The sequence below is a fragment of the Cantharellus anzutake genome, assembly GCF_015039405.1.
Source record: "Cantharellus anzutake strain C23 chromosome Unknown EI90scaffold_8, whole genome shotgun sequence".
NCBI classification, from domain to species: domain Eukaryota; kingdom Fungi; phylum Basidiomycota; class Agaricomycetes; order Cantharellales; family Hydnaceae; genus Cantharellus; species Cantharellus anzutake.
The window spans coordinates 1,295,479-1,308,681 of record NW_024066958.1 but is presented as its reverse complement, the minus strand read 5'-3'; the positions used below and the strand labels follow the sequence as shown (position 1 = coordinate 1,308,681).

General features: G+C 49.5%; 5 protein-coding genes across 5 annotated transcripts; 3 read left to right on the top strand and 2 right to left on the bottom strand.

Moving 5' to 3' along the window:
- Window positions 1-330: 330 nt before the first annotated feature.
- Window positions 331-4,123, bottom strand: EI90DRAFT_2558665 (uncharacterized protein). The gene is made up of 6 exons (XM_039053230.1): window positions 3,694-4,123; window positions 3,580-3,633; window positions 3,360-3,518; window positions 3,251-3,298; window positions 3,138-3,200; window positions 331-3,079 (listed from the first exon to the last, which is right to left on the bottom strand). Exons 1-6 carry the CDS (start codon window positions 3,918-3,920, stop codon window positions 688-690), a joined length of 2,943 nt encoding a protein of 980 aa, XP_038920438.1. The 5' UTR covers window positions 3,921-4,123; the 3' UTR covers window positions 331-687.
- Window positions 4,124-5,280: 1,157 nt separating this feature from the next.
- On the bottom strand, window positions 5,281-7,700 carry EI90DRAFT_3279630 (vacuolar protein 8; the record flags this gene model as incomplete). Its single annotated transcript, XM_039066693.1, has 9 exons — window positions 5,281-5,735; window positions 5,791-5,949; window positions 6,002-6,124; window positions 6,178-6,552; window positions 6,610-6,861; window positions 6,917-7,162; window positions 7,213-7,449; window positions 7,528-7,614; window positions 7,676-7,700. 9 exons carry the CDS (start codon window positions 7,698-7,700, stop codon window positions 5,428-5,430), a joined length of 1,812 nt encoding a protein of 603 aa, XP_038920437.1. The 3' UTR covers window positions 5,281-5,427.
- A 171-nt stretch (window positions 7,701-7,871) lies between these two features.
- On the top strand, window positions 7,872-9,885 carry EI90DRAFT_2909100 (UPF0052-domain-containing protein; the record flags this gene model as incomplete). The annotated part of the gene is made up of 10 exons (XM_039054362.1): window positions 7,872-8,205; window positions 8,317-8,526; window positions 8,579-8,739; window positions 8,793-8,966; window positions 9,023-9,098; window positions 9,155-9,272; window positions 9,327-9,406; window positions 9,468-9,522; window positions 9,584-9,728; window positions 9,778-9,885. 10 exons carry the CDS (start codon window positions 7,872-7,874, stop codon window positions 9,883-9,885), a joined length of 1,461 nt encoding a protein of 486 aa, XP_038920436.1.
- A 376-nt stretch (window positions 9,886-10,261) lies between these two features.
- EI90DRAFT_2909237 (eukaryotic translation initiation factor 5) lies at window positions 10,262-11,665 on the top strand (the record flags this gene model as incomplete). The annotated part of the gene is made up of 5 exons (XM_039054367.1): window positions 10,262-10,297; window positions 10,349-10,472; window positions 10,532-11,283; window positions 11,346-11,576; window positions 11,633-11,665. The coding sequence occupies 5 exons, from the start codon at window positions 10,262-10,264 to the stop codon at window positions 11,663-11,665; spliced, it is 1,176 nt and encodes a 391-aa protein (XP_038920435.1).
- On the top strand, window positions 11,636-13,180 carry EI90DRAFT_3041951 (uncharacterized protein). Its single transcript, XM_039059143.1, has 4 exons — window positions 11,636-12,025; window positions 12,236-12,364; window positions 12,559-12,674; window positions 12,847-13,180. The coding sequence occupies exons 1-4, from the start codon at window positions 11,950-11,952 to the stop codon at window positions 13,093-13,095; spliced, it is 570 nt and encodes a 189-aa protein (XP_038920434.1). The 5' UTR covers window positions 11,636-11,949; the 3' UTR covers window positions 13,096-13,180.
- Window positions 13,181-13,203: the final 23 nt, after the last annotated feature.

Below are 13,203 nucleotides of genomic sequence, written 5' to 3'. Positions count from 1 at the left end.
CCCGGTATGACAAGTGGCTTCGGTGCTCAGGTAGGACATAATGGCTTCGTAAGTGTGGCCTCCAGCCCCAATGATCACTACCTGCAGTCCCAGTATTCGTATGCTATGTGAACTCTATGCACCTAAAAGTTGGACAATTCTGTCCGCTCCTTAACTGCATGCTCTTTTCAGCATTTTGACACATCTTCGATTTTTTCCTGCTATATTAATCTACGCTATTCTTTTATTCGTTTTCATTCGCGTGGCAGCCACCCATTTGACACTGCCCCTAGGCTCCCACATAGATGGATCCGTGGTCATGCCTTCAGTCAGTGTCTTTTACAAGTCATTTCCCTTCAGGCATCCGTGACCTATCATAACAAGTGCATTGTATTCAACCTCGCATTCTCACCCATCCTTCTTGATGCCATATACACTTTTGTACATCATTGCATCGATTCTCGGTTAAGCCGATTTTTAGCATACTTTTACAGGTGTTTGTTTTCTCAATTTCTTGTATGTTAATTTTCCTTGGTAGAATGCACTAGGAGTTTTCAAGACCTGTGTTACATACACATAGTGGAACAAGAAATCGATACACCATTTGTCTGCCCGACAAAGAAAATAAGATACGAAGGCAATAACATTGCATGCGAGGAATCAACGGGAATGAGGTTGACGAAAAAATATAGCGAGCCATAACTACGGTTAATCGCTGCCATTGCTCGTGCGCAGAGCCGATTCTTGTAGCCCTGTCGCAACTGGACAGTCTTGTGAGTCCACGGGAAAAGGCGTCGATGATAATTCATTCCGTTCGGAACGAACAGAAGAGATTGAACCATACTGTCTGTCAGAGTTATCGGAAGTCTCAATATGTAACGGTTCGAAGGGGTCTAAGCGTCGTCGACCAGAAAGTGCGGAACTGGCAAGGGGGGAGGAATGACGGAATTGATCTCTCGTATCGGAAGCCGGGGGAGCAGCATAAAGGAAAAGCGGAAGTTTCGTTGGGGTCGCCGAGGACGGACCAGGTATGCGATTGTCGTGACCAAATTGGGAATCAGCAAATGCTCTACCAGGATCTAAGGGGGTTCGAGGGGTGTCAAATATGGAATGTGTGGACGGGCGTGTCCCACGGCTGGACCGAAAAGGAGTGCCCAGGACAGTACGTGATGGAGTTGCAGTCATATCAAATGCGTCTTGAGGCTTGGACGATCGGATGTTGAAGAAATCAGTAAAAGCAGGAGAATGATAGGTGCGGTGGTCCTCAGAGCGTCTAGTATTTGGGGTATCATGGTAACGAACCTGCCTACAAGCCAGGTAAGAATCGTGCGACGTCCGATGGTCGAAACCATCGTCCTCGCCAGCTGCTCTGCCAGTAGGGGTAGTCGGAACTAAGTCGGAAGAATGCGAAGCCTCAGCGTGGGGATATGGTGAAGCCTCAAGCGACGGACTATTGAAGATTTTAACACTAAGGTCTGGCGCAGGGTTAGGTGAATCGCTAGGCATAGCAAATGTGGGGATCTGGGGGGGTCGTAATTGGCATTTAAAGCAATGCCAATTTGCGTCGGGATCTGTCTCATCCCATTTGACACATTCCTGATGCGACCATCCATTGCAGGAATCACACTGGACCATAGGCAAATCATTTTCTGTCCCGCAGACGCAATCAATGCGAGTATTTTGATCATCCTCATCTTCCGAATCAAAGACCCGCCTCGTCGCTCTTCCAACAGGAGTTTGTGGGAGTCTAGGCTCCGTTGAGGGAACTGGCTTCTGCTTGGCTGGGGATTTCATGCGATGAATGACGGACGTGATAGCCAGCCGTGCATCGCCGGAATTCAGAGTGGCCTTCGACAGATGGTCGAAATTACCGTTCACTGGAAGTCCGACGCCGAGAGTCAAGGGAAGGGATAATTCGGGTGCACTCGTGGTATCTGAATCTTCATCAGTGTCACGATCGAAAAACAACTCCAGATGTCTCATGCGGGATGCCTCGGATTCGGCATCCTGCGTCCGCCCGCCAGCGCTGGTGTTGTCCCGCAATGTCAGGTCGCGTCTCCGGCCTGGCACATAGGGCACGACACCTTGCAACACCTCCTTCCCATATACAGTCACCCGTTTCGCAGGGGTTGAAGATACAGAAGCAGCGTGTTTCCTTGACCCCTTCCGCTTCGTAAACTTCGAGGAGCGTTTCACCGGAGACATAATATACGTTTCCGTGATGTCATCGGGATGCACCGCTACTCTACCGATACCCGCGACTTCCACAGGCTTGAGGGGAGAGATATGAGGCTCCTGTGAGTGTATGAACGCTGCCAAACGCCGTTGCCTTTTTGATTCTCTTTCTTCTGGGTCGACGGGCTTTGGATGTTCTTCTGGCGCAGGGGGCGGGGACTGCAGCCACTGCAGAGTTAGGTTAGACATGGCTGCTGTTGGAGGGGAATTTTTCAGTTGTGGGGAGGTTCCTGTCTCCACAGGAGAAGTAGGTCGGACGAATTTAAGTCTACGACCCCTCACGGGGGTTTCGAATATTACAACATGCTGTCCATCCGATGACTGAGCGTCCGGTTGCTTCTCACAGTCCACGAGGAAGCCAGTTTTAGAATTTGCGCTGCGAATGTACTCAAAAGGTGATTGCGGATTCTCTTCATTCAATGTTGAATCCTCCGTTCTAGCATCCCCAAGCCGCGGGCGCTTGTTATGGGAGGCTTGGCCAGGCGGTTGCTTTGATCTGCCGCCTAATGGCAGTGGCAGCGATGCAACCTGAGACAACCTGGACGGGGGGCGCAATCGGAACACGTCGTCAACCACATCCTGGACTTCGCTAGCTGCAGGCGAGATGCCGCGAGAGGCCTTCTGCGAGGCACGAGCAGATCCCAAGGGTGTATTTCGACGAGGGGTACGTGAACGATCATGAGACTCTTCGAATGCTGGAAGCAAAGGCGTCGGAGTATCAGAGTGTCCCCTTGGGGATGACACTGTTGTGGGGACGGGAGCGACCTCAGATCCAGCAGTGTCTTGTGAGATATTAGCACAACGAGTGTCTAACGAGGTGACTGGCGAATCTCTATCTCCGATGGTCAGTGGGGAGTGAGAGGGACTATTTTGGCGAGCCTTGTATAAGGGATAAATTGAAGTGGAAGAGAAGAACCACAAACCTGTCCTCAGACATAGGATTCTCAATTACATGCCGACGACCATTGTACTGAGCGTAAACAGGGCTGTGGCATGGTGTTCAGAGTAAGCACTGATTAAGAAAACTCCTTCTTACCTTGAAGACGGCGTAAGCTGAGACGCCGAATAACCGGTCATTCGTGGTCTATACATCAATAGATGCCTGATAAGCATTGCAACGGGTTGGGGACAACGACAACGCTCACTCGGAGGAATGAGGCGAAAGGGTAGAATCAATTGCACCAATCATGCCTCTAGATGATAAGTAAGTATACTTCCTCCAGTGGCGAGGCCTAACGCACGACTTCGGAGCGGGTGACTCCATTGCAAGATGTCGGTAGCTGGAGTATGAATTGGTGGTCGGACTATGAGCCAAAGGCAAGAATCAGCAGCCATTGGCCATACGACATGCTGCACCCTACTGACCTGTGTGGGGTGAGGAGTTGAGTGTGAGGGAGATCGGAAACAGCCACCTTCGAGCTGCCAAATGAGGACTCAGTCCAAAGTGCAAGTGGCTAAATAGAGCAATTAAATTCATACCTGTTCTCAGATATCGTTCGAACATTAGCAAGATCTGAAGGAGGCAAACGAGGCGCATTATCGTCGGTGGCCGGTGACATCTCGCGAACATAGGCACGATTATGCATCTCAGATAACGTTGGTGTTGTTGATGCCATCCGAAGGGAGACGTCATGATTACTATTTGGCTGCACTGGCCATTGGATTGGATAGGTATTGGCGACAGAAGCGTACGACCCAGAAGCCATTCAAGTACCGATGTGGATGTGTAGCAATTGTGGGGATAACAAGTTATGGGTAGATTCGAAGGGACGGGACGGGGGCGATGAGATTATCCCAATGTATCAATGTCACCGATGCCGATGATGGCGTCACTGAGTTCAGCGGCGGCTGGAGAGGAACAACAGCGCCTGCTGAGGTCCCAACACCAAGAATGAATAGAGATGGAAACTACCGACTCATCGCGTGACAGGCTTGGCGCTTGTGCCCTAAATTGGCATGCAGCAGCACCTGAAGATTGATCAATGGGACGATCAACAATTATACAGGGGTCCGACGAGTCGAGTCACCGACCCGAGACACGGTGACTACGCGCCGATGCGGGTAGCGACGAGGTGAGGCTGTAGACCTCACCTGGAAACCAAGTTCTCTACACAACGCTCACAACATGCTCAATTGCCTCAACCTTGAGATCAATCACTCAGCAGTAATTATCCTTCCCACTCTTTGGATGGATGAAGTAGCTAGTGACCGGTCGTTAATCAACGTTCAGCTTGAGGCTGGTCACCTGCCTGCATTTAGCAGCGTCTTGCGTTGGTCCTGCAGGAGGTCATCTCCCAATTAACTGACTATATTTGGATCGGATTTCAAATCTGGTCAGTATTGTTCGTGGTCGCAGCCTAAAAGGCTGCACCACGACGGATGGTCACCCAGGTATACAGTAAACGGACGAGGCCACAAGCTCTGCTAGGATCCTCGCAACTTAAGCGAGTCCATCGGCAAAAGGGCTCAGACTGGCTGACGGTCACAGCCAACACTCTCTTTGCTCCCCCCGCCCCCCTAATTCCAACTTCCTGACTCGAGGGCCAAAATTTGTCTGGCACTGTGGGAAAGCTAACGGGACACTTCCGCAACTTTCCCCCGAACTGGCGGCCAACTCCCGCCATGTCTTGTCTTAAATCTCGTGTCCGAGCACGCATGCGGGAAGCCTTGGTCAACCTGGTGGTCTTACAGCGACGAATTTCGGCAAAGCATGAACCTCGTTTTACTCTGAATTGGTGTGCGCTGCAATATAGGCTAGTAATCTCAATCAGACGCTTGCAAGCACCTCATCGGGGGAGCCCGAGCCGCTACATCTGTGGATACTGTATACTTCACCGTGCTTCCTAGGCTATCATTTGCTTATGATGGAGTCACGGCATCAACGATTGCCCAACGCCGCGGCCATGCGGCCACCCCAAACCCAACCTGAAGCACACCCGGGTTACCTGAACCTGAATTACGTAGACGAATCTTTAGCATCTGTGTGGCGTACTTCGAGCAACCTCATGCTTGGGTGAGTTGGGGGTTGCAATCCAGATGGTATTGTTGACAAAATATATGGCACAAGCTTCAAGGATTGGAAAGGAGCTTCAAAAGCTCCATAAGAAAACCAACATAATTATAATCGATGCCACCCATAATATCCCGTCAAGCAAAATACGAAGCAGCTGCGTCCTGGAAACCGCATGCCACGCTGGCGTTCGTTCGACTCAATCACTCCTCAGCTTTCCCTGGACGAGAGAGTGCCTCACGAACACTTTTCCGCAGATCCTCGTCGCGGGGTGTCGTGTCACTCTTTGATTCAGTGGCCGGTGAATGCACACCGTCCTCGATTAGCTCTCGGATGCGACGTGCCAAAGCAGCAATCTCCGCCGCTCCGCCATCACCGCCATCATCTGAGAATGACTGCGACCTTGACCCAAGTGTGGAGCCTGTGGGAGTCGATGATTGCGACGTCGCCAGTTGAGTAATATGTGGTGCGAGGAGGGTAGATGAGCGGATATTCTGAATTAGCTCCGCATCTACCAATAGAGTAATCTGAGAAGGGATCCTTTGATTAACCTTAAAAGAGCCTACCATCAGACTCAAGAAGTTGGACGATTGTCCAAACCGCTATGTGCTGGAAAGTAGCATCCGTACTGCTAAGGAATCGCCATAGGTAGTGATGTAGGCCATCGTCTGGTTTATCCCATACGTCTACAAAGGCGCTGTAATCGTCCGAAGGGCTTCGCCCCTCTATTAAAATATTAGCCCAAGTGAATGCATCGAAAGAGTTATAGAAGCGCACCTTTAGAAGACAAATTGCCAATTGCCGCAGCGCTATTACCCTGCACCTCAATGCTCGTCGAATTGGTTAAGGGAATAAGCACTTCCAATATGCCCATCTCGAGCAACTGGGGCTTTAAATCCTCTGAACAGCACCGCATAAGCCAAGGAAACACTGGCTAGACAAGGAGGCCTTACCGCTCAAGGCCAGAACGGCGACACATGCCGTCATCTCACTCTGCACATTCAAAGGAATCGTTAACACAAGATCCTTGATCTTCTGTACAGCACCAGCTTGCACAATTTGGCCTTTGTTCTTTTCCGAACTTGCAGCCAAATTCCGAAGTGTGGAGATCGCATGGCACTGGACTTCCTCGTTCTCTTCAAATGACAGCAAATCGATGAGGGGGTTGAGGAAACCAGCTTCTATTATCGGACTCTCATTATGAGGGTGAATAGAGACGTTCCGCACGCACGCGGCGGCAGAAAGGATGAGAGGCAAATAGGTCGAATTAAGCAAGCGGAGGAGTGGTTGTAGACCGTCGGCCTTAACGATGTCAACTTGATACTTCTCTGAACAGCGAAACATATATAGCAGCTACCCACGGGCACATAAGCTTTGAGGCTCACCATCGCTTGCGAGATTGCGGAGGGCAAGAGCAGCCTGACATTGCACCTTGAGACTGGGGCTGTCCATGAGGGCCACCAAACTATGAACGAGTTTGGGCTCGCTAGAGGACAGGCGTTTGCGATTCTGTGCATCCACAGCTATGTTGCTCAAAGCGGTGGTGCAGTAATACTGAACATCCGTGTCGGAGGACTTAAGCAAGTTTACCAAAACGGGTATAGCACCTGCAGCAACAAGCTGTTGGCGGTTCTCGTCTGGTCGAAATGGTGAGGCATACAATGGATTGTTCCTGGTGCTTAATGAGCATACCGGAATGGGTCATATTCAACAGTGCTCCTGTAGCATTCCGCTGCACCCGAAGATCGTTCGACCTCGCCATGCGGGTCAATGGCACTAATGCTCCAGATTTAGCTATCTTCGTCTTATTTTCGTCATGCGTGGCCAGATTTGTGATGCAGCCCACCGCATTGCATTGTACTTCAACGTTCGGGCTTAGCATTTGTCGTATGAGGGGTTCAAGACCACCAAGTCGAACAATCAGCAGCTTGTTCTCAGCTAATATAGGATCTTAGAACAGCTTCCTTAGCAAGGGAAGGAAGGCATACGATTAACGGCCAAATTTCCCAAAGCAGCGCTAGCCGCACGCTGAACTTCTGTGTCGTGACTGCTTAGGAGGAAGAGTATCGGGTCAAGAGTGTCACGGCCAACTTGTTGGACTTCACGTTCAGTGATTTCCGCAAAAGCAAGCGCTGCGCTCCTCTGGAGATCCACATTGTCGGAGAACGAAAGTATGGTAAGAGCTGAAAGGGGAGCACCAGTGAAAAAGTTGGTTGTTGCGCGATCTAAGCGTGTGCGTTGATGAGCAAGGCACATGATGCATAAATTTCTCGTTAAGAAGAGCCTTGGGAGGAAATACTAACTTTCAAGATACTGTAACAAGTCTGCTACAGCTTCTCGCTCACTCTCGAGGAGAAGCGGTTCGTACGAGTGCGACCGGCGCGACGGAACTGCGGAGAAGTATCATTTCTAATGAGGATAAAATGTCTCAAACACGCAAGAGATACATACAACAGTACGACAAACACTGGCTCATGACGGTGCTCAAGGTGGTTGACGACTGACGCGCTTAGAAGGTTTGTGGACCTATCGCTCGGTATAAGGATTAAACACCGATATTAAGTCCGTAATTCAATCCCTCCCCAAGCAGGTGTCTCCTTCAACGTTCCCTCACAGCACTACCATCTTCCAAAAAATGAGCAACCCAATGGAAGGGCTACATGATGCTTCACCAGGGGGACCATATCTTGAGACGAACACTCCATATACACGTTCTCAAAGTGTTGCTTCTTTTGTGTTTGACGTACTTCAGCCACCAACTGCTCTTGGTTCGGGGACCGATCCCCCAAGAAGTGCACGCCCCCCTGCCCTTGGACTGTCAGGAACTGGGACAATGTCTAGCGGCGAATTTCTATCGTACGTGATAATCTCGGGTGGCACAGGGTGCAATGCAATTTGCTCGGCTTTCGGGGAGAACGCTTGCTATGTGCTTCCTGTATCGGATAATGGCGGAAGTTCGAGTGAGATCATACGGGTTCTTGGTGGGACTTATTGAGAGACTATGATTATGCTTTTCCCTCATCGCCATTCAGGTGGTCCTTCCATAGGCATGGCTTATTGAGACACGTAGTGAAAACTCGTTCTAATGGCAGCTATCAAAGGTGACATACGTTCTCGCCTTTTACGCCTCATCCCCCCTGCTTCATCGGATTCTCCGACTGAAAGGATACGACATCTTTTATCTTATCGTTTCCCGTTTGAATACACCGAGCGAGTGGCTCGAGAAGCGTGGCGAGATATAGTTGAAGGGAGGAGCTCCCTTTGGTCTGGCATTCCCTCGGATCGGAAAGAGACCATACGAGGTATTTAAACCGTACAAGTAGCTACCTCGCAGTTTATCTGATTGCAAAGAAGGCTTTCTTGTGTATTTCGATGGGGAAGTTTTAAAGCGCGCCAACAAGCAGTTTTCCTTTCGCAATGCTAGCATTGGAAACTTTTTCTTGACAGGGGCACATCTTTTCTTTCGGTCTATTCCCTCTGCGATCTTTTTGATGTCGTCTATCACTGGAAGCAAGGTACGATAGGGCCCCCCAATTCCCCCTATGCGTGTGACATGTTACGCATCCAGGCAGATGTACTGCCTGTTCTAGTGACAAATCATACTGTTACTATTGCGGCAAAGCTGAAGAATGGAGGGACCCTGGTGGGTCAATGTGAAATATCTCACCCTCCAACCAGTTTGGTGGCACCACATATGGCACCGATCTCAATTTCGACGTCTCGAATTCATTATCCCGGGGGCGTATCTGAAGATGTCGAGTCTGGGGATGTCCCCGAGGATGCAATGGGTGAGAACAGTGCAGCGCACTCTCCAATATCAACTACGCAAAACTGGAGGATCATCAATATGATCCGTTGGACTCTCCTATAGAGCGTAAGGCACTTCCGATGTACCTGGTAGTTCTGCCCCATCTTCATGAAAATAACTAGGGATATTCTACATCAATCAGTATGGCCAGGAAGTATACCCACTACCCAATCCTCAATTCCTCAAGAACTTAAATTCGAGGTTCACCCTAGTCTATTCCTGTGGCTCCCTATTCACGAGGTTGGCGATGGGTTCCAGATGCTGCACATAATGACCTTTCCATTTTCTTCGCAGTATCATTCCATGTCTGGCGTTAAGAGGTGTGGGACCTGCAATAGCTAACTCCCATACCCTGCGGGCCAAAGTTCTCCTCCGTAGGTTGACCACACTTTCAAATTCCTAGCCGATGTTGGTCCTCAATGTCTCTATTCTCAGTCAACGGCAAGAACGATCGTGAGACCGATGGATTCACGGCTACTGATTATATTCGGTACAAATGATCATTCTTACCGTTCCCTGGACCGAGTTCTGATATTCCCGTTTATATCTAGAGCAATTTCAAAGCAACTAAATTTCTGCCAATCACCAAATCCGCAAATGCCAATGCGAGAAACTTCATATCCCGTATCAGCCTTCATTACACATTTGGTTTATTTAAAGAATTCTGCAGTGAAGGTAGACAGAGCTGAGATTACGGTAAAATATCACCTCATGTTCATTGGTTGCACGCTGACCGCAAGAGCAGAGTTTGGGCGTCGGATGTGTTGAAATCGAAGGGGTAGGCCAATGCTTTGATGCTCAGTCAGTAGAGGAGGCCTTGGGGCTAATTCAGGATTCTTTACCTTTCTGTTGAATGATACGCCGAACGCACTGCTGTTGCACTGCTGACGACGGCCGGTTTTACATTGCATTGGCTCGTGACTTACAGTAACCACATTTGCTCCCGTTGAACTATAAAGGTCAAACTCACACACTCGTACAACGTTGCAAACGGTCCGCACAGAAACACAAGACTTAATCACTATCAGTCATCCAATCTGTCGCACTACCTTTGCACTTCACCTCCTCGACAGAGTGATACGCTTGAGGAATTTCATGCTTTTATTGCCAAACAAATCTACGAGCAGAGTGTCGGCGTTGTCCCGTAAGCCGCTAGGACGTCCTGATGAGCAGGATCGCGATTGATCTGGGCCTTTATCAGCGTTGAACTATAGTAGACCTTATTAACGATGGCTAAGATTGTGAACATTCGTCGCGACGTTGATGTAGGTACATGGATGGTCGCTAATAGGAGTCCTGGTTGACATTGTCAACAGGACAAGTTCTACCGATACAAAATGCCATCCCTTCTGACCAAGATCGAAGGGAAGGGTAACGGTATTAAAACTGTCATTCCCAATATGTCGGACGTCTCCAGGGCTCTCAGTCGCCCCCCAACCTGTGGGTTGCCGAGCGCTTAGTAATCCGGTTCCACTACATGCTCATTTCCCCCATCTTAGATACTACGAAATTCTTTGGTTCTGAGCTGGGCGCTCAAACGTCTTGCGATGAGAAGAACGATCGCTATATCGTGAACGGTGCTCATCAAGCTGACAGGCTCCGCGAGCTTTTGGATGTCTTCATCGACAAATTTGTCCTTTGTGCATCTTGCAAAAATCCTGAGACGGATCTTGTGCTTACCAAGAACGAAGACATTATTCGTGATTGCAAAGCATGTGGTCAACACACGGGTATTGACATGCGTCACAAACTTGCCAGTTACATCCTTCGCAATCCTCCCAAAAAGGCTAAAAAGACCAAAGGCACGCACGCCACCGCATCGAATGGCGGTGCTACCGGAGGGAATGGAAGCCCCGATGAAGAGGGTGGGTCGGATGATGAATTTACCAAGAAGCTCAGGGCCGAAGCCGCCGTACTTCCAACCGCTGATCAAGTCAAAGTCGACGAGAACGATTGGTCCCTTGATACATCTGCTGGCGCTGTTCGTGCCCGCCAGAAGACACTGGAAGCGTCAGTTGCTGGCTTAACACTCGGCGAAGAAGAAAGTGAAGGTGAAGACCCTGACAGTCCTTACTCGATCCTTGGCAAGTGGGTTGAGGAGAATCGCGATGGCAGCGCCGTGGGCTTCTACAAGAAGGCGGAGGAGCTCGGCGTTGAAAGGAAGAGCAAGGCAGTGCAAATCATTGCTCAAAAGCTATTTACCGATGATGTGGTTAAGGAGTTGGAGAAATTCGCACCCCTGTTTAAGAAGGTAAGGAGTTCAGGTTGCGTGAGATGGGGCGGCACGCACTGATGTATGTTCGTGGCGAGCAGATGGTAACATCTGAAAAACACCAGAAGGCCCTCATGGGGGGTATTGAGCGCTTCGTCGGCGCTGACCAGCCGGAGCTCATTCCCTTGATCCCCAAGATTCTTATGGTCTTGTACCAGGCCGATATCCTGGAGGAAGACTTCATCAAGCAATGGGGTACTCATGTGAGTAAAAAGTACGTTGACCGGGACACAAGCAAAAAGGTCCGCAAGGCGAGCGACCCATTCTTGAAGGTGTGTGCTGAAATGCGATTTTCGAACTTGAATAATTTAATCGGTTCCCATCACAGTGGCTTGAAGAGGCCGAATCCGATGACGAATAAGCCTGGAAATACCAGTGTCTGTCTGTCTGTGGTTGATTTTGGCTAAATCGGGTTTCATATGTGCTCCACGTTGCAATGTATATGAGGAAATTCTCACCCAAACTGTATCCTTCCACTTCTTGAGGATAATATCGAGCCTTTGTCAGCTGGGATCTGATTGATCACTTTTACATAATTTTTCGTGGTCTCGACTGCGAAAGTCGTGAGGCTCAGAATTTGATTCTCGTGCATGCATATGGCAGTCTGCGTTCGCGACTGAATCGGCGGTACCCCAAACCATCATCATGACCTCCCAGCCACACAACAAGACAGCAGGTTACCTAGAGGTGGAGACCCAAGACGAGAGACGCGAGCGATTAGGCAAGTTTACCCCTTTGCCCTCCTTCTCCCCTACAGCCATTCCCACGTTCGGCAAAAGAATAGAAAAAAAAAAAAAAAACACGAAAAACCAAAATGGTGGGAAAAGAGAATTCTGGGAACGTGTGCTAAAGGGGTGATGGTGGAGAGGGGTTTTACTCCTCGTTAACTCTCAAGCCTACCCGCTTATTGTTGTGCACGCCGATGGCATAGAACGTTTGTTCGCTTCTCAGGCGGCCTTAGATCATCCCATCAGTGATACAAATCGACGTGCAGACGGCGCCCCGTCTTTTCCAACTAGCGATGGCCGCGCACCTTACCGAGTAGATCCACCCACTGCGCGTAAGTAAGATCGCATCATGGTATCCCCTATAGCGATGCCCGCAAGCGGGCATCCAGCCTTTTGCACTGTTCCGAGAAAAAGGAGTCATTGCATGGCTTAAGCGCCCTCTCCCGGTCCACCAAGCTTTCAGCGCTTAGCTTATTATGAACAGATTAATTCCTTTTTTTTACTTATTTTACTTTCGCTCCTTCAGTGCTAAAGCGTGTCCAAGCATTTCTTCCACAAATTCATCAAGCGAACGAGGATTTGGATCCCGCAACTGCCAATATTGAGGACGGAGAAGATGAACAGGGCCGATATATTGAAATGGTAGGTGGATTGCCGATTGCAACTCTCCCAACACAAAACAGAATATGCATAATATGACAGTTTGTGTGAACGGCATCCTCCTAAACTAATTTAATATCTGATCTTCTTCGCTTTTTTCCCATTCACCTTTGTACTCCCGGGATTTTTCGCTGATTATTTCCATTTGGGGCAGATGCTTGGTTTGGGAGTGTTTGAGCAGCGAAGGCGTGGACAGGAAGGGTCCGAGTCGCCATCGGAATCTTCCGATTCATCATCCCCAAGCGATGGCGATGACGGCGACATGAAGGTGATCGAGACCGAGAGAAAGGGGAGGAAGAAGAAAACGGGACGAGTGAAAGAAGAGGAACGCGGTGAAGCGTTTCAAGTGACTAGCGGCCCAGAAGGGGACACGATCAGGATTTATGAGGGGCAGGACGATTAATGAATGAGCTAGCCGCCGAACCTATAACCATCATTAAATCTAGGTTCCCCGCCCCTGTACATATACTTGTTACGGGCCATCCCAACTGCAGCAAGGTCCTCTTTTGAC